Raw genomic sequence first — 21540 nt, forward strand, 5'->3', positions numbered from 1 at the left:
TATGGTTGCGAGACTTGGGGATTTACTTAGGCGGAAAATATTGAGCGTGTACAGCGTAAATTCTGTAAATGGCTGCTTAATGTAAAATCCTTTACACATTAAAATGCATTGTTTTCCGAAGTTGGAAGATATCCGTTGTATATTTGACGTTATTTGCGAATAGTAAAATATTTTTTAAGACTTTTCGACTTCAAATCTGCCAATTGTATGTTAAACAATATTATTCGTAAACAATGCGAAGAAGCAAGAAGTATTACACGTCCCAAATCTTGGGCATGCAAAGTTCGAAACCTTTTACAAGAATCTGGTTTTTAACGACGTTTGCTTGTATCCAGAATCTGTTAATATAAACACCTTTATTCCAATTTTTCGAAACCGTTTGAAAGATACTTTTATTTCAAATTGGAGAGCGGACGTTAATGAAAGTTCCTCATTGTACCTTTACAAAAGATAAAAACCTATTTTTGAACGATCAGTTTTCTTAGATATCTTGGAGATTTCAAAATTTAGAAATATCATTGCAAAAATGCGGTTATCGTCCCATAGCCTTTTTGTTGAAACTGGTAGACATCAAAATATTCCCAGAAATGAACGAATATGAAAAAACTGTTCATTGAAGGAAATTGAAGATGAATACCATTTTGTACTGATTTGTCCATTTTATGACAATTTGAGAAATACTTATTTGCCTAACTTTTACAAAAGAAGACCAAGTATGTTTAAATTTGTGCAATTATTGAATGAAACTAAAAAACGGTATTGATTCGTCTAGCTACTTTTGCATCAAAGCTTTTAAACTTTGGGCTGACATTATATAAATATGTTATATTATTTTTCAATGCGAAAGTATCTTTTCAAAAGTATATATAGATCTATTCAATTATTTAAATGTGAAGTGTTAAAGTATTACATTTTAATACTCTTTGCAAATTAAGATTCATCTCATATTGTTCTGGCATTCTCACATTAAGCCATGCTAGTATATAACTGATGTACTGTATACAATTACATGTATTGTTGACGCATGTGAATTTGTTTTGTCTGTTCATATTGTTGTGACGATGAGCTGTAAATGCTTAAGACGTAAATAAACATTATGTTCTGTTCTGGTGCTAGCTTGTCTAACCGCTAAGCCACGTAATTAAGTGGGCAGAGCAATCATCGTCCAGGCGAGATGTCAACTTTAACGCAAAACTTAGGCTGACTTTTATAAGTACAAAATAGGACATAATCTAAATAGAAACTGGTCATGTGTCTTGGTCATAGAATGTGCATAAAGACCTTTAATACATGTGACAAGGCTTATTTCAATATTTTTCGTAGACACAGAGATATGGAGTAGTAACATGCCTACATTAACCTTAATTGAGTACGTGTAAAATGGGGCATAATTCTGTTAAATGTCTGACAAGAGTTATGGAATTTGGTAACCGACCTTAAATGATACCGAAAACACGGGCGAAATAAATACCCGTAGTAAAAACAATAATATGGAGATGTTGCAAGTTTTCTTTGCAGTATGCAGACGCCGACGCCAATGACGACGTCGACATTTGGGTGAGTTGCGTAGATATAGAGAATACATGGTTGGTGCCGAGATGGAGAAAGTTTATCCGGCGAGGCTTATAAAAAGAAAATAGGATTATAGGGTGAGCTTTAGCGAGCCCTATTTTTCTTTTTCGGGCCGAACCGGATAAACTTTCTCCATCTCGGCACCAACCATGTATTATATTTATCCTGCTTCATGCCGTTGACACATTTTATCAAAGACAAATGATAAATTGACATAAAAATATAATTATTCTTGTCGAGCCTCCTACGTATGTACACAGCATTCCAGACGACCGAATAACTACCGATTGTGTCACGTAAAAAATAGTTCCACTTTAAACTGTTCCTTTTAATACTTTCCTATTGAAAATATGAGAAGAAATATAAAAAAAAACGAATCGAGAATGTGATATTTTTCTTGGTAAAAATGAAAAAAAAATGCAGCAGCAAAACAAAAACTAAATTTTATTCACCTTAATGACAACTTTAATCCATTGCTTATAACAATAAATTTAACACGATATACACATCCATTTCCTGTTCTTCAATCACTTTGTCGACATCTATTTTCTGTTTTTTTTCATCCCTATTATCGAAATGTATTTTAAACCACACTATGTTTTGATAGCGTTTGTATCGAATGCTAACCACTCTGACCCAAAACCCGATTTACGAAATCATAATCCTGTCGTAGCGAATTATTTATTCCTATCGAAGTTAACACTTATGAATGACAAACACACAATCCGAAATACGTTTATGATTCGTTCGATGCTTTAAAAATATTTAAAACCACCATGTCAAAATTGTTGTCCCTAAAATCCTGAGAGAAACTAGATAGTATGTTTTGTCTGAGAAATGACGTCACACTATTTACATCATAAATTGCGTAATCAAGGAAATGAAAATGATAAATACAGAAAGTTAGTTCGGTAATATATTTTAAAGAAGAAAAAAGGATGATATATAATATAACGAGTACATTTATGATGCGTGACAATAAATTTCAAAGGTCAAATATTAGAACATGTTAATCGTCACCGCGTGCGTAAGAATACACTACTTCCTGTTGACCGGAGATAGAAAAATGTATTCGACCCTGCTTTATTTGGTGAATGTTTGCAACAGAGGCAGGATAAACGACTATGCGTGGAAAAGTCGAGCTAAAAAGGGATTTCTGGGTTTGTATTTATTTTATATGAAGTCATCTTCCTACTTAACGTTTTTACTGTTTTAGTGAACAATTTTGGAAAATGAGGAATTCGAGTCCGAACAGTTATACCAGAAAAAACCCACTTAAACTTCCCACTCATATAAACTTTTGGTTATTCATCACTCATATTAACACGAAATAGTATTTAATAATATGAATTGTGAGCTCCTCATATTCGAATCGTTTCCCTGCCATTTGGGTGTCTAAAGTTGTTAACACGTGATCCTAGAATTGATGGATTAACGGCATTCATTAATATGTCATCGCAATGAGTAATGACATTTATTGATATGTTAAGAAAATGTTCGTTATCATTCTGATTGAAACACGTGCGTCTAGATTTTATTTTTGACTATAAATAAGCTAAAGTGTATTGTCTTTAGATGAATAAAAATGGGCTTACATGGTTATTCATTACGCTATATAGCATCACTTAAATGGATATTTCGAAACCAAGTCGTATTACTGCATTTTAAGCGCAGTTACTTTTTAATTGCAATGCCGTTGCTATAATGAATAGAATGTCCGTTTGATGTCTGCAATTATTATTCAAAACGTTATCAGAAAATTCAAAATCATATGGTGGATATCCTAATGCGTTTTAAGTGATTATATAATTTATTTGCAGGGAATATAATTTGAACAGTTCAATCTGTTGATGTGCGTACTTGAAATGGTATAAGCACAACATATATTAGGGCGTGAATGCGACATTGAAGCACGGTGTCTTTTCATATGTGTGGGGAAAAACAGACGACACGGTTTCAATTAAATAAAAGTAGAATTAAATAAATACACGAAGTGTGGTGTTTCCACTTTGCTGAAATGAAATTCTCTTTGGTGTGTTACTCGTCAACATTCTCAGAAATGAGAAACAGATTCGATTGCGTCACAAGTGCATTAGGATGAAAGTGCAATATTGCATTTAAATCGATATCGATTAAGTGAACTACGCTTGATTCTGAGTCTTGAGTGAAACATTCGTTTGCGCCTTTCACCATAACATTATAATACGTTCGGTTTTGTAACATTTATATTTAGAACATGCTTAATATGACGTAGGGGAATCAGCATTTCTATGATCTAGAGGAAGTTTGTTCCATTCCGTAATGGTTGATGGTACAAATGAATTAGAACATGTTGTTGTGCGGGTCGTTACATTTCTGATGCTGTCTCCATTTCGTAATGGGTAGGGGATATTAGCTCCGACTGTGTCCGGAACAATATAACTTTAGGTAAGCCGGAAATAATGATAAAGAGCGCGTTGAAAGAAGACCTAAAATGAAACATGCAACTACAGACAAGTATTATTGAACACATTTAAAGATTCTAAAATAATATTTCAAACAAATACATAATATTATTTAATGACAAAATCTTTGTATAAAGAAAATGATAACGATATAGGAAATTACTTCTCTAACAAAATGGAATTGTGTGTATGATAGGTCCCACAAATGATATTTGCAGTAAACTCCACAAAAGTTTTATTTGCACAGGACTCAAATTAAATAAAACGCATAACTAATAAGGGGATTGCTTTAACGTTCATAGATTTAACATTGTGGTGTTTTATTGGTCTTTTCTTGATTAAAATTTGACGTCAGACATTATGCGATTCTTACAAAACGGTAGTATAGTCTTGCATACCACTTGGAATACGCATTGAGTTACAGTTCTGTTTATTCTGGTGTAATTATACGACTACACCACTTTGTGTTATTTTTCTCTCAATGATTTCTGTTCTTATAAAAATAGCCATACTGAGGTAAAATAGTTTTCCTTTTTTTCGGACGCTTTGTTGTTTATATCCATATTAAAACATAATTGCATAACAATCGCAGAATTATACCATATTGTCGTAGTCCATTCGTGACAAACACTTTTGCTCTTCATTAATGGGAGATTTTCCACTTCATCTTAGAAATGTAAGTGCACATTTTTTTAACAAAACAAAAATAAAATTATACAAGTATCCAATATCCAATGACAAAAATAATTTCAAACGTTATCAAAAATACAATTTAGCATCGTAAGAAGTTAATTGTAACGCGCCATCGCTGAATCGTTGAGGCTTGAGCAATAACGAAATATTTGAAAATGCCATGTAGGTAATACACGTACCTTTTTTAAAAGGAAAATTGTCATTTCGGCTATCTGTGAAAACGTCCATTTAAACGCAGGGGTTGGGGCAAATTAAAAATTAAAAACAAGCAATATAAAACTACAATATATAATATCAATCATTGTTTATTAATTGATATACATCACACATCTCCATCCCATGTGCACCCTATTGTACATCGAATATAATAGGGACCATAAAAACTTCTTTTATGTTGTTCTAAACGCGTCCCATACGTCGTGTATAACAGGATAGCTAGGACCGACTGATCAAAGCGATGACAATCGGCGTAGACGTAGACGTTTCGTTCACAGGACAAATATTTCCTGGGTGTAGTGTCTGGCATCATGCATCCCATCGTCAAACCACACGCCACCCATGGCTTCACAATCTTATTTTCGATAAACTCAGTTCGCTTAAAAATGACGAATCCACCTTGTATTTCCGGCAAGGATCGGAAAGCGCAGGGTTCTATGTTGAAGTACCAAAACGTGCTTGCCAGTGTTCTACCCGCTACGGTGCCGTCGCCCCCTGATAAAAGACATGTCACCCTTATGAAAGGCTATATATTATGTTGGTTGATTTCTGCCATAACGTTCTGGTGTGTTATAGGTTTTATAAAAAGGTCAACACAATTGTGTCCACATATGCTGCTTTACAACTAATCTGAGGGGTTATGCGCGTTGTACATGTATGGCGGGTAGGAAATAATGTCAAGATCGAAACAACTACGATATAGAATCGTTGACAATTATACTAAATTATTAACTAATGATTTTGGTTCTAAGTAAAACATTTCTGTTCCATCATTTTGGAAAAGGGCCTGGCTATTTGGGGTGCGAGGAATATCGACAAAACTGCAAAAGGCATAATTGTATTCATCCGCGAATTATATCATAGTATATGCACACTCGATAGAAGTGTGCTTAAGACTCCATATACAGATGACAATAACATTATCACGTCACTGTTTGTATAGAATAAGGTCAACAGAAATGTTCATAAATTCGGCAGAACAACACGATGGCGACAAATGCCATGATTATTGTAAAGGCGCATTTTTGTCGTTCATGTATGTAAAGATGTTGTTAGTTCATTTTGGTGCGTTGGCTTACTTTTTCAAAATTGCATACACAAACAAATATATAATATATTAGCAAGTAGCAAAGGGTTTCAATTAAAAAAGGATATATTATGGCAAAGCACTTAAAAGTATTACTCCAAAGTGTGCTGGAATTTGGAAAACTTATCTAACAAATCTGATTAAAATTAAATCATGTAGATATCAGATGACCAATTTACTATAATAACTTTGAAAAAAGTACAATGTTTACACGTAAAATGTCACCGTCGTTTGGTAATATATAATATATGTTTTTCAAAAATTAAGGGTATCCTAGTTATACTTATGTTTCGTATTGCGAATGATATCTCACGATTGATTTATTGTTACAGCGGACCTTTATAAGGACGTAAAAAGAACGGTTCTTTTCAAGCGTAAATTAACGCGTTGATTTTTTTTAAGAAAAAGTAGACCCAAATGCATTTTCTCTTAAAAATTATACATTTTCTCAAATGAAAACCAAATCAAGATCTAGAACCTGTTTCGCAACAGATGTTTATTGAGCCAATATGAAAAATGCGTATTTTGAAAAAGTGAACATTACTGATATTATTTTATTTCATAATAATGACCAATTGTGCTGAATGTTAAATATAGATTGTCATATAAATTCGTATGAGTGACCGATTGCGCTGAAAGAGACTATTTCGAAGAATGGACATGTTACACAGATTTAAAGGACACATTATTGTCCGATCAATGTCACTTCAATATTTAGTGTTTGCATTTTGTTCTCATAAAATCACAAGTTAATAAAGCCTTTGGTATTTTTGTTACTGCGAATGTCTTATTACGTCAATGGTAATTTGTTTGGCCGATATATGGGGTTACATTTCTGCTGGAAAATAAGTTAGTCCCATTAAACTACAGATTCTGTATTTCACCCAATTACTGTTTTTATTATGCTGATGCATCATAATGTTATATGTTACTGTGATCGATTATCTTTTTACTCAGAGCTTATATAATTTAATTTTACACAACATTTTTGGTTAATAAATTTTGTACAACGCAATTACTTACACGCACTGATATTATCTTCTCGTTTATCTACATAACTTAGTTTGAGTATTCAACATTTACCTGTACAGATGAGATCCAGGCGGTTTGCATCATCGAATAGCTCCACGAGATTGTTCTGCGTGAAACGCACCGAGGAGTCCAGCCAGAGCACGAGAGGGTGTTCGTTCAACACGGTCTGAAAGAGCAAATATTAAATGTTTACTTGAGTTCTAGCATGTCCTATCAACCAGAATAGTCAAAACGCAATGTAGTTATCGTCTATAAAGCATTGGAAAGAAAACAATCGTTAATGTAAAAATATCTTAACGAGAAAGCCAATTATGAGAGCATCAATGGAGCGCCATATATCAGTTTATATTACTGCACATGTAAAACAATATTTGTCGTTTCTATTGCCTCTCGATATAAACGTTAAACGTCTTAAGTTTTTCAATTAAAAATGTTATTGAAATAATTTGTATAAAGCTGACTAAAAGACAAATGAGATGAAGGCAGTTGAATAATAAGTAACCGATCACCAAATCGTCTCCTTTACAACAAATACAGTCAGTTTGATAAAGAAATCGCTACTACTGATATGCAACATTTCCGCAACAAATTTACCACACATGGCTTTTAATGTGTCAGTTCAACTTGATGCAGATGTAATCTATTCATATTAAAGAAGGCGTCAGGCTAAATATTACTGTCATCAAAGCATCAGCAAGAGTTATCAGACTTCATTTTTACTACAGCGAAAAGTGCTTATTTCAAGTTGAGTAACTGAAAAACTTCAGGTAGCTTTTATCTTTGCAACTTAAAGCTTTGTTAGCCATGACACAGCTTTTGTCTTTTTTATTTGATCTGGCGATTAAGAAGGGTGCACAGCAATCAAGATACGCATCGGAATAGCGCATTACCATGTGGCCAATGGCTATGCATAAGAATCGCATTACCATAAGCAAATGGCTATCCATTAGTAGCGCATTACCATAAGCAAATGGCTATCCATTAGTAACGCATTACCATGTAGCCAATGGCTATGCATTAGTAGCGCATTACCATGTAGCAATATGATATTTATTAGTAGCGCATTACCATGTAGCAAATTGCTATTCATTTGTAGCGTATTACCATGAAGCCAATGGCTATGCATTGGTAGCGAAATATCATGTAGCCAATTGCTATGCATTAGTAATGCATAACCATGTAGCCATTGGCTATCCATTAGTAGCGCATTACCATGTAGCCAATGCCTATGTAATAGTAGCGAATTACCATGTAGCCAATGGCTATGTATAAGTAGTGCATTACCATGAAGACAATGGCTTTCCATTAGTAGCGCATTACCATGTAGCCAATGGCTATGTATGAGTAGCGCATTACCATGAAGCCGATGGCTATGTATAAGTAGCGAATTACCATGTAGCCGATGGCTATGTATTAGTAGCGAATTATCATGTAGCCAATGGCTATGTATAAGTAGCGCATTACCATGAAGACAATGGCTTTCCATTAGTAGCGAATTACCATGTAGCCAATGGCTATGTATGAGTAGCGCATTACCATGTAGCCGATGGCTATGTATTAGTAGCTTATTACCATGTAGCCAATGGCTATGTTTAAGTAGCGCATTACCATGAAGACAATGGCATTCCATTAGTAGCGAATTACCATGTAGCCAATGGCTATGTATTAGTAGCGTATCTCCATGTAGCCAATGGCTATTCATTAGTAGCGCAATACAACAGTATGTGTTCTATCATCTCTTACCTGAATCGCTATTGGTTTAAATGCGTAACCATAAAGAAGTTTCACATGATCAGGATATTTTTCGAACGGAAAATCTCTCATCTCCAAATCGCACATGCTTTTTAACTGTAACAAAACACACATGAATAATGAACACAACACATATGAATATTATTATTCAAAACAAATAACATAGGGTCTTTTTAAATTGTAAAATGTTTAAATATTGGTATTGATAAGTGTATTATTCCGTCATGGTAGTCTGCTTTGTTTCACCGCATTTTGAAATACAGAAACCCATTTTGATAGATATTACAAAGGATGGTGCGCTCCATGTTTGATGTTAGCAATAATTTATGTATTGCTCAATGGTATGCCTCCATGAAAACTGTTAAGCAGTCCTTACAGGACCAACCGCAACAAAATACTGATCTCTTAATTTCTGTGTTATTTTGATAGTTGTTCATCCAGTTAGTTAATATGTTTAATTCACAGCAAGTGGCATATATAATTACATGCTTATCGAGGCTTAGAGAATTTCACGTGAATACAAAAAAATGGATTTGAAATTTGGAATAATAAAGTAATCGATGCGCAAGAATTGGCATTTTCTATACAAGAACTGGTAATTTATATTATTCTAATACTTACTTTAATGCCCTTCCCTATCAAAGACTGTGGAAATTATGTATTATTATTTATCTCAAGTGTATATAAAAACGCTTAAGGCAATATGATTTGGTTATGAAACATAGGTTAAACCCCGCTCCCTTTAAGCGTTGATAGTATTGCAAATAAAACGCGTGAGAGATGTGTTGAAATTATGTTATAACTGAAATCTGTGTGAAGCGCTTTATCAATAGAGATTAAACGATAATGACCGTTAAAAACATTCGATCCTGGTCGAATACGCTGATTATGTACACGTTAAGAATAAAATGATTGATTAATCGATCGATTTAGACAAATCAATGCGGCATACATAATGCATCTAAAATAATGCATGACTCTACATATGTATATACTGCTTAATGGGTCAAAGAAACGTTTGTTTATGAATTGGATGCGTATGTTGCAATGGGACAACTTAAATAATTATAGAAAATTGTATTTATGTTGGTACATGAGAGTTTTAAAAGTATCTGGCACGCTTCATTTGAAAATGGGTCATATGTCATGTGCAGTCAGCGTTGTTCCAGACCAGCCAGCGAGTCCGAGGTCAGGAGCTACGATTTCTAATAAATGAGACCACGGAACCTGAATTTAAAGCGCGTGGTCTGGAGCTACGTGGCCGCATTCTACATACGACCCATTTTCGCTCGACGCGGATCATCTTCTCTCAGAAGTGTATCACAAGCAGGACTTCATACATACTCGTGTTCATTATAATCTGTAATATAATTTCTTTTTTAGAAATATAAAATTGTTGCATAAAAACTGTTTTTATGTAAAATACTTTATAACACAAAAGTTGAACTTGGTATACGGACATATAATTAATGATAAAAGACCCACACAACGTGGATTTAAAATGGATGCTACCTGCTACTGCTAATTCGTACACATTGAGCATTTTTCAGACAATACTAAAAGAAAAAAATACTACGAGTTGATAGCATAGCACTTTCATTTTTTACAGCAAAAACTGATAATAACATCAGATACGAGTACATTCCTTTCTACATTATGTATTTTAAAAGAACTACATGTATATGTACAAGAACTGCTAAAACGACATTTGTAGATTAACCATTTAAAATTTTAATACATGTTATGTTATTTGCATATGATAAATATTAATGAAAACGTGCAGATGATTTTGTGAACGTTTATAAGATTTTTTTAGATACGATGAGAAAAATTAAAACAATCATTATCCAAAACTGTTAAACAGACTCTTTAATACAGCTTACTCTTACATATGGATTGTTTTGAAATTGTGTATACAACTTCTCCTACCAGCTGAACTTCCTTGGCAGTGAGACCGAGGTTGTAGAAGATGAGTTTCGCGCCTGGAATCACCTTGCGAACGGTGTGCCGGAAGTTGTCGAGCATCTGCATGGACTCCCGAAAGTGATTTGACGAAGTTCCAGTGACGAACACAGGGGTAAGCTTCCCGGGCCCAGGTTCAGAAATCGACGTGGGGAAGAGAACTAAATAAATAAATATAAATGTTGTATCAATAGACATTCAGAAGAAAGGAAATGTTTGTTCGAATTAAAAAATATTTGTTACTATCAAGAAGAGAAGCTCGACAGCAAAGCAGAGCTTACCACGGTTACTATACATTTTCTTACCACTTCGGGTTTATACAGCATTGCGCGTTTTTACTTTGGGGTACAATTTAAAGAGGCATGTATATTGGTTTTGGCATATCGATATTGGACAAAATAGGCATTGCCTTTCAAGCTTCATGACAAGCCTATAAATCACAGCGTACTTTGGCTTCGCTTACGTTTTTTTTCAAAATCATGCACCATTTGTGTCTTGTTCTGTGAAAGCTGGTCATAATGCATGTGCGTAAAGTGTCGTCCCAGATTAGCCTGTGCAGTACGCACAGGCTAATCAGGGACGACACTTTCCGCTTAAATGGTATTTTCCGTTTAAAGGAAGTCCCTTTTGACCGAAAATCTAGTTTAAGCGGAAAGTGTCGTCCCTGATTAGCCTGTGCGGACTGCACAGGCTAATCTGGGACGCTACTTTACGCACATGCATTATGCCCAGTTTTCTCAGAACAAGACACATTTAAAGTAGAGATTGGATGATGGAGGATCCGGTAAAGCATGGCAGACAAGAAATCTTTTAGACTCATTGACATTTTAGTATTCACATATTCGTGCATTTGAGAAATCATCGGGTCTTTTTATGTCCCCCCCCCCCCCCCACCACTATATAGTGGGGGACATATTGTTTTTGCCCTGTCTGTCTGTTGGTTTGTTTGCGCCAACTTTAACATTTTGCAATAACTTTTGCTATATTGAAGATAGCAACTTCATATTTTGCATGCATGTGTATCTCAAGGTCAAGGTCAATGTCATCCTTCAAGGTCAAAGGTAAATAAAACAACTAAATCAAAGCGGTGCAGAAGGGGACATAGTGTTTCTGACAAACACATTTCTTGTTGACCATACTATCGACGCCGACAAAGTGTGAACGTTCGTTTTAGTGAAATGACACTCATATAATATCTTGTTGATGTCTCGTCGCTGGTTTCTGATACACCTACAGAGATGGGAGATTAGGGTTTGATTTTTTAACGTTCTGGGCGTTTGTGGAAATTTCATTGCCGAAACATTTTTCTATGGTGCCTGCTTTCATGAATATTATTTTGTAAGAAGTACATGGTGTACCTTTTTATTCCCAATTCCGAATATTCATATTTAAAGTGATAACATACTTTAAATTGCTTTATAATCTAAACAAAATACGAAAAAGCAAGTAAAATAATCTAAAAGTTGGCCGTTTTATAATGGGACCCAATTGAAATTGAATTTAGAGGTTACTCTGCTGCAGATTGGGGTATAATAAAACTCACCGTCGAGGTACTTCTGGATAGGCGAGTAGTCCAAGTACACCCCGTTCTTAGTGTCGTAAATCGAGCTGTTGCACTGATCATCGTATCTGATCGGTTTTCGTGCCATGTCTGAAAAGGAAAACCATCAAACTGAAATGATTTGCTCTGTTTTAGAGTTCAGGAAATATGTAAAAATTTGGACGATAGACAGTTGATGTCCGTTAATTTTAGCCAACTGTACACTTAATTTCCATGAAAATGCAAAACCAAGACAAATTATTTAACTCTTTTGCTATAACAATACATCTAAAAGCCACACTGCATTCCATTCAATTTAAGTTAATATAGTACATATAGATAAAACCGTGTTCAATTAATAATAATAATAAAATAATAATAATAATAATAATAAAAGCTTTATTTACAGAAGTTACACATAAAGACAAAGACACATTATACATATTATGCAGATGAATAAATACTTTTTTTACAATGTGGCCTTCTTAAAATAACATACACAAATAGTTCTATAACAAGTAAAGCATTCAAACAATAGTTTCTTACACCCATACATAACACACATGTGCCTTTTAGACAGACACACATGAAATATCATTGATTAGAAAATAACATGACATATCATTGATTATAAAATAAATGTGCTTTATATTGCATTTTAAAAGCAGAGATAGAGCATGCCATTTTTATTTCAATTGGTATACTGTTCCAAATACCCATGCTATGTTATGAAAAAAGCTCTTTTCTTATAACCTGTATTCTCTTGGTATTAACAATATCGTTATGGGTTACAGATTTTAAGTTATATTTGTGATTTTGAGAAAAAGTTATAATATATCATTTAAATATTCTGGAGTCTGATCGTTGACACATTTATATATCAAGATTGCCGTGTGGTATTTACATCTATTATTAAACGAGAGCCAATAAAGCTGTAAAAACAAATGTTTGGATGGTGTTCTATTTGGCTTTATTAGAATGACTTTCGCAGCGCATTTTTGTAAAACATTCACTTGTGTTAAATTGGCTTTATTAGCATTGCCCAAGATCATACAACAGTTATCGAATATGGTTAAAATATATGAATTTTGAAACAGTTTCTTCATATCAAAAGTGAGATAATTTGATATTTTTAGCAGCTTTATTTTGGTGCATATTTTAGAGCATGTTATATCAATGTGTACTTTCCATTGCAGATGTTTGTCGATATTAAGTCCTAAAATCTTATGGCAAGTGACATTTTCAATAATAATGTTATCTATTTTCAGATCAAGGTTGATATTCTTATTATTTTTTTGTTTCGAGCCACTAAGCATGCATTTTGATTTATTAGGGTTTATTATCATATTATTGAGGTAAGTTAGTCTGAATTTCTGAAGGATTTGGCACCTGTTGCATATAGCGTCAAGTCATCAGCATACATGTCTATGTCTGATTGGTTTAGTAATAACCCAATATCATTTATATAAATTAGAATCAAGAGAGGGCCAAAAATAGAGCCTTGAGGGACACCACTCTTAATAGTTAGAGGGGTAGAAAAACTAGTCCCTAGTTTAACGCATTGTTGTCTTTGACCAAGATAAGAATAAAAAAGGGACAAGGCACCATTCAAAAAGTGATGAAGTATTAGTTTGTTTAACAGAATTTCATGATTAACTAAATCAAAAGTTTTTTCCATATCAATCGAGTTACATATAGATTAAATCATGTTAATAAAATGTCGTTTATTGGACTTTTTGACTGTGATTGCAGAAGAAAATGCATGTAATTTTTTAAAAACGTTTTGTAGAGAATGGGCATCGAATGTTGAACGGGTATCTGTTCCCGAAAACTAAATTTTGTTCAGATGAAAAATTGATTATAGAACATACACCTTTAAACGTGTGTGTATTCAAATGGATTCGTATTGTAATCTCACGAAACTTGATCTGTTCCCGTTAACCGTGACACTCGTTCAGTATTATTAAAGATCTCCACTCCATAAAGACTGTTCAATATATACAATACTTCCCGTTGCACGTCATTAATTAGCAGTTTATAAATACAATTGGTCTATTTTGCAAACTTTTGAACTGGGCCCTTATTAATCGCCTTTTGATAGATCTCTTATCGCAAACATGAAAACACTGGTTAACTCATTATAGTTTCAATAGTAAAGATCTGCTCAAATAGCCCGGCATGAACGTACATGAAGTTTAGCAGTTATTGCGGTATATTCTAAAAGACAAGAAAATGAAACTGCAAAATCGTATAATTTTGTTTTATTTAACGCCACTCACAAGTTGACAAAACAAAAATTAACTATCGGCATCGTTGTTTTGCTTAATTTTAAGTTAAAGAAGTTGATATTGTGAATTGTTGATTTGTCCTTTGTTCATTTTAATTGTTTTGTTCACAACTGATGTGTTTTGTAAATGTTTATGTGTGTTTTTTTCCCGTGCATTTGTTACTTAGTGGTTTAAAGAAGAAAATTAATGTTAAATTAGAGATATGTGGCAACAGCTCCAGCCGCCAAAATCATAGTTGAGGTTGTGATCGAAACTTCTATGCACCCGGGCATCAAAAGTTCGGCGGGAAACCATATTCAAATTTGATAGGGATTTTCTTCAAGTAATATTCGTTTGGTTTATATTTTTCGATATATTGGATTTTTACTCATCGGTAAACGCATGAGTTCTTCTAATAAAAATTGCATAAAATTTACATCGATATTCATGAAGCTAAACAGATATTATAGTATCACTATTTTTCAAAAGCATGCTGCACATACACTTGTACCTGTGATATTTAATATTGACTTACAACGACATTGCAGTATGAAAGACACTGGTGAAATTAAACACAAATATAATATGTTTAACTTTGGGGGTATTACAGTGTTATTATGCAAAACTGAACACTTTACATACATTAAATTTCTTAAAGTTTCAAATTTCTTTCGTATTGAACAGATTTGAATTCGCACGGCTAGCATACGGCTTTAAAAAGAATATCGTATTTTCTAACGACCGATACAAGTTTTACAAATACTGAGTTGTTAATGGGTCTCGTTTTTAATGAATCAATGCAGCTTTCTTCATGAATTTCAAGACCAGTATCAGAATATTTAACTCTATGGTGCGTTATTTTAAAAGGTTCTTGTATCAAAGACAATATTAATGATGACTAAGGTTTCTCTCATCTTAGCGCAGCCGAAGTTTAACTATGTGTGTATGTAAGTAAGACAAGTCATGCATTGATCTTTGTTTGTTATCATATTTCAAAACAGAAAGAGAAATAACACACGAAATTACTGTATTAGACAGTACAAATAATTGTAATTCAACTATATAATACGTTCGAAAACAAAATTCCAACATTAATGCTTACATAGTCGTTTCCATGGTAATAGTCCGTACTTGAGTGAGAACACCAAAGTGACGCCAAGTCCAAAAACAGCAATCACAAATGATTTATTAAAAATAACGGGAAGATATTGCCGTCGTATCATCCTCATTTCAATAACATTGTTAATTAACCCCCTTTGTTAATGAAAATCAAAGTAAACACAAGATTCACCCGCCATATAGTGTTGATCAGTTATCAAGCAATATTGTACCCAGGTCTATGCTCACGTAATGCGTGACTGTTCTTGAAATTTGATATTTTAACGAGTTGTAGAAGGCTGTCTGTTCAATAGCCATTGTAAACATGGTCGCCATGATGTACTTCAGTTCATACAATTATTTCTTTTACTATAGTTGCATGTAAATCTGTCCAAGGGTAGTTGAGATATGGAGCGGACTCGAAAGTGTTACGAACTGACAGAGTGAAGGACGGACGGACGAATGGAATTCATCAAATCACCCTACCGCTTAGCGGCGGGCATTAACTGAAGCTTTGTCACAAACGTGACTGAAGCATATCTTCGCTTTGTCAAACGAGATGCAGCCATGGTAATGGCTAATTTCAATTGCACTTAACTCATAAATGAAGATATCACTGAATGCTAAAATTGTTTCTTGCTAATCTGGCTCACGGTAATAATATATTTTATGTTTCAATTCAAGAGGTTGATGAATGTGGTAGTGGTTCGCTCTCCGCAAACTTATATCATTCAATGCTTCCACAAGAAAGTGACAACGTTCAAGGGCACATAACACAGGAACATTTGGACCATGCTTTGTGGAAAAGGGGTTTAATGCATGTGCGGAAAGTGTCATCCCAGATAAGCCTGTGCAGTCCACTTTTATATATTTTTCTTTTAAAGAAAGTATTTTCTTAGCCAAAAAAAGGTCAATCGGAAAGTGTCGTCCCTGATTAACCTTTTCGGACTGCACAGGCTAATCTGGGACGACTCATTACGCACATGCATTAAACCCCGCGCGGCTCATTTCATTCACTGCGCATGGAAATTATGTTTTGCACGTCAATACATCATGCATATGACACATTTAGAGTTATTATTTAAATGGCTTTCGAACTATGGAAATATTCGATTCACAAATTTTAAATAGTATGTGCATATACTTTAATAAATTTAAGGGAACTCAAAAACGTGTGGATCACAGCGCATGAAATGTGTGTACATATACACATCATGGCGATGGCATATTTAAAGGGGCCTTTTCACGTGTTGGTACATTGACAAAATTAAACAAAGTTGTTTCAGATTCGCAAATTTTCGTTTTAGTTATGATATTTGTGAGGAAATAGTAATACTGAACAATTTACCATGCTCTAAAATATCCATTATATGCATCTTATGACGATTTAAAATCCTGAAAGTTATAAAGCGTTGCTACGCGAAACGATTGAATAATTTGGAAAGTTCTGTTGTTGTCGATATATTTTGGGAAACTACGAGGATTGCTTATATAAGTAAATCAAAGCGATGAAGGCACTGAAGATGTTCGCTTTTACATAATTTAACACGCAATTCATTTTTCAAAATCAATCGCAAGTTTGAAATGAACACACGCCATCTAACTTTATAAAGTGTGTGTCATAGCGCACGGGTCGAGTTTTGTGTGGCACGTTTTATCATCCTTATTATTTCATAGAAATAACTTAGACAAAATAAAAACAATATGCTTTTTGGACGTTCTGAAAGCATAGAAGTATGATGAAAATGGTAATGAGAACTTAATATAAAGAAAATTTGCAGTCACCATCATATTAAAGGAATATTTTTTAATATCAAATAACTATCTCACCAAGAATATAAATTCGTAATGATAGTTCCGTGTACAAAACTTTTGATTTTTGACACCATATACAAATTCAAAATATACAATAATCTTCGTATCTTGTATATGGAGGAATAAAAGTATATAAACATTGATGTTTATGCTTTACTTGTTCCCCGCGCAGTTCACACGGTGTCAACAACGATGACATAAACATAGGTAAAGAGCAATAATGCGCTTTTCGGCACAGCTGTTTTACTCAGTTTCCATCTTAGTGACTTTTACCATAACGCCAACAGACACGCATGAATATTCTCGAATATTTAATAAGCTGATTCGAGATACAGCCTCTGAATTTTTGATACATCACTGCGTATGTGCTCAATTCAAAGGATGTAGCACTGTTCAGTGTAAGGAATTCCGGACTACTCTCTGTATGCTCAAACGACACATATTGTGGCCCTGTTACAATTACGCATTACAACTATCTCGCAGAATTTCACTTTTGCCTCCAAGATGAGAAAACAATCATTAGCGAAATAGTATAGTGTCACGATAAGAGAAAATCGTTAAATTATCATACCACAATCCTTGCCGTACTTGGTTAGCACGTCTGGAAATCATTCCTTAATGTGTGGATAGGCTGCCATTATTAACAAGTTTGCTAATTTGAATTCAATTTGTATCAAAAAGCATTGTTCTTAAATGTGGCATTTTCAATTCGCAATGAGATTTGTAATGACCCTCGTCAGGCGAAAATGGGTCTTATTCCATATGCGCCTATCATATAAAAAGCCCACTCAGCTATCTCTCCTTCTGGTAAGGAGAGAAACATAACATATTGAGTGATTTTATAGCGAACAGCATCGCATATGGCCTTACTGCGCAAAAGCACATGTTGGGTTTAACAAACGCTTGCCGAAAAGCATAAGACCCTTTTTCGCATGACCGCGCTATTGACGTGTGATTTAATGTGTCGAAAGAAAACTGCGTTTAAATCAAATATAAACATACGATATATTTCGATAGTGAAGAAAGATATTCATAACAAGGCATATGAGGACACATATGAAGTGCTCTCCCGTGTATATTTTTATCTACTCACACTTAATGTGTGGTTTGACAATGCTAACACACATTTCTTGTGGTGAATATGCATCTTACAGTGAAAAAACACAATAGAATAGTTTAACTTTTGTTTAATTGTATTTATTATTTAGAAAAGTAAATTGCCCAAAGATTTATTTCAAAGTCAGCGTATACGCCGACTGCATTTTTAAAAGATATTTATTGTTATAAATATATTTAATATAATATATTTAGTTGTTTTCGGTTTTTAGCGATATAAAGCATTTTCGAGGTTGCCTATAGTATGCCTGTAGTAATTGATGAACTCATATCCAACTGTCTATGTATTGAGAACTGTGAATGTAAACAAGCTAAACCTTCTACCTAACCTTCTTACTATTGCGTTGCTAGCACCCGTAAAATACAAAAGATCGCCGCTATCTGTTGAGAACCAAAGAAGTTTTCCAGAAATACACGCTGTAGTAGCATGAACGAGGTTACGAAACAGGTCATTCGTATATTATTATTATTAATTGTTTGTTATATTCGGGTTTAGCGATTATGAAACATTTTTGTTTTTGTCTATCGTATCGCTGAAGTTATTGTTGAACTTATGTTCAACGTTTTATAAATTGAGAATATAAATAAGCGTTAACTTTTTCCCGAATCTATTAATAGCCTCAATTTACGACCTGTACTACGTCATTGAGGTGTATGTGAGAGCGTAACCTATTGTGTTGTTATCATCCGTGGACTTTCCTTTGTTTATCGACAGACGCATCTATTAATAGCCTCATATCACGAATGGACTGAGCAAAAATACTACGTCATGAAGACGCTGCAGAAAGTGGACTTTTATTCATTCATAAACAATCTCATCCGCGACACGGACAATACGATCATTGTTATTGATTCTTTTCATTAAAAGCACCGTTCGAAACTATTGCATTCAACACGATATTAATATCATTTTTCCATTTGTTAATGAATATAATTGGAGAACTCAAACCTCTTGCATAAATTATACAAATCTTTCTCGCGCGGGTACGCGTAGTAAGCGGGTATTGGGCTCATAGTAGCTAAGGCGTATCAACCTGAATTTTAGACTAACCACCTTAGACGGTCGCTAAGCGACCATCTTATAACAACCTTAGACGGTCGCTAAGCGAACATCTAAAAAATACATCAGCTCATAGCATGAGAACGGATGGTGGAGTGATCTAAGCGTAAGACTTTTTTACCTCAGGGCTCTAGGGGTCAGTGGTTTGAACCCAGTTGAGGGTTACTTTTTTTACTTTTTTAATTGTATTCTTGTGTTGTTTTTTTCTGGAGATTTTAGGTCCAATTTATAAATTTATCAATATAAAGCATATAATGACAAGCTTCAATACATGCCAAAATCTGTGAAAAGGCCCCTTAAAAAGTTCAATTAATCGCTTTAGAAATGTGGATGTACATGTAGGTCGTTATACATTTTATACGGACAGACCAATCATTTATTCCACCAACCAACCAATCAACCAACAAACTGCCAGCTTGACTTTAATTACATGTGTCAAATTTGCATAAGTACGGTTCAGATCATCAAACACATGTATGAAATGCATCCATACCATGACGTTTATGAGTGGATAATCATGTAACTGATACCTGGATGATTTCGCAGTGTGTCCATTCGAACGAAGACAACATTTTGCCATATTCGGTGGCGACGGGCGATGTATAAGAATTGTCAGTATTAAAATTTTAGCATAACTATACAATTCATTGACTAGATAGTGTAAACAAGAGCTGTAAGAAGACAGCGCGCTCGACTATTCGAGTGTGACAGTATAACGTAAGCATTCATATTCAATAAGGTCCAGGTAATACAGTCATATTTTAAGTGGAAGAGGACCATAATTGAAACATATTGATCGCTAATGTTTTAAATAAGTTGTACTTTATAGACGATTCTGAGTTCAGGTATATTTTCCACAATCTATTGAACACTTGTAAAGACACAAAACAAAGTAATACGATTTTATTTCAAGTTGATAGCAATAGCTTGGGTGGGAAGGTCCTTCAAAAATGAAATAAATAAATATAAAGATTGTGTTTTTTACCATTTTTTTTAATTTGGATGGGGTGGGGTGGGGGTGGATAGGGGGTATATGTGGAGGGGATGGTCATTTATTAGATGATCTTTCAAAAATAAGAAAAGAAAAGGAAAAAAAATTGGAAGGATTCTGGGGTGGGGCGTGGGGGATGGTTTGGGTGGAGTCCATTGTGGTATGTCAGGTAAGTGTTGTTTTGTCACAGTATGAATAAATTCTCATCATGAATAAAGAAGTTATGGCAATTTAAGCAAAATTCATTAGTTTGACTTGAGAGTCAAGGTCATTCAAAGGTCAAGGACAAATTCAACTTGCCAGGTACAGTACCCTCGTGATTATAAGAAAGTATTTGAAGTTTGAAAGCAATAGCCTTGAAACTAGAAATAAAGTGGATCTAAACACACAATTTAACAAAATATTGAAAGTGACCAAGTCAAAAAAGGGCCATAATTTCCTTTAAAATGCCAAAAAGAGTTATGTAACTTTCCTGTACATTCCCCTAGTGATAGTTAGCGAGTATTCCAAGTCTGAAAGCAATTATAGCTATGATACTATAGGAGTAAAATGGAACAAAACACAAAAACTTAACCAAATGTTCAATTATCTAAGTATAAAAGGGCCCATAAGTCTCTGTCAAAATGCCAGTCAGAGTAACATAACTTTGCTGCACAGTCCCTATTATAGTAAGTAAGTGTTGCAAGTATGAAAGCAATAGCTTTGATTCTTTAGGAATAAAGTGGACCTAAACAAAACCTTAATCAAATTGTCATTTTCTTAGTGAAAAAAGGGCCATTATCCTTACAAATACTTGATACAGATGTATGCATTGTTTATAGATTGGGGTCATGCTGGTAAAGAAGTATGCAAAATATGAGCAACATGTCAAGGACATAGAAAATATTTGAGGTGG

At 34.2% G+C, this 21540-nt stretch overlaps 1 protein-coding gene across 1 annotated transcript; it reads right to left on the minus strand.

Annotated features, from left to right (window-relative positions):
- Positions 1–4148: 4148 nt before the first annotated feature.
- LOC127852848 (uncharacterized) lies at positions 4149–15914 on the minus strand. The gene is made up of 6 exons (XM_052386861.1): positions 15668–15914; positions 12302–12409; positions 10726–10919; positions 8788–8892; positions 7096–7210; positions 4149–5420 (listed from the first exon to the last, which is right to left on the minus strand). Exons 1-6 carry the CDS (start codon positions 15792–15794, stop codon positions 5032–5034), a joined length of 1038 nt encoding a protein of 345 aa, XP_052242821.1. The 5' UTR covers positions 15795–15914; the 3' UTR covers positions 4149–5031.
- Positions 15915–21540: the final 5626 nt, after the last annotated feature.

Source organism: Dreissena polymorpha, chromosome 12 (assembly GCF_020536995.1).
Source record: "Dreissena polymorpha isolate Duluth1 chromosome 12, UMN_Dpol_1.0, whole genome shotgun sequence".
NCBI lineage: Eukaryota > Metazoa > Mollusca > Bivalvia > Myida > Dreissenidae > Dreissena > Dreissena polymorpha.

What these genes read in the sequence shown, in the direction of transcription:
- LOC127852848 (XM_052386861.1), bottom strand. Translation starts at nt 15,794, where the DNA reads ATGAGGATGATACGACGGCAATATCTTCCCGTTATTTTTAATAAATCA. An exon ending in ATTACCATGGAAACGACTAT is followed by an intron (nt 12,410 to 15,667) that starts GTAAGCATTAAT and finishes TTTCCTTTTCAG; the next exon opens with ACATGGCACGAAAACCGATC. An exon ending in TATCCAGAAGTACCTCGACG is followed by an intron (nt 10,920 to 12,301) that starts GTGAGTTTTATT and finishes TTATTTATTTAG; the next exon opens with TTCTCTTCCCCACGTCGATT.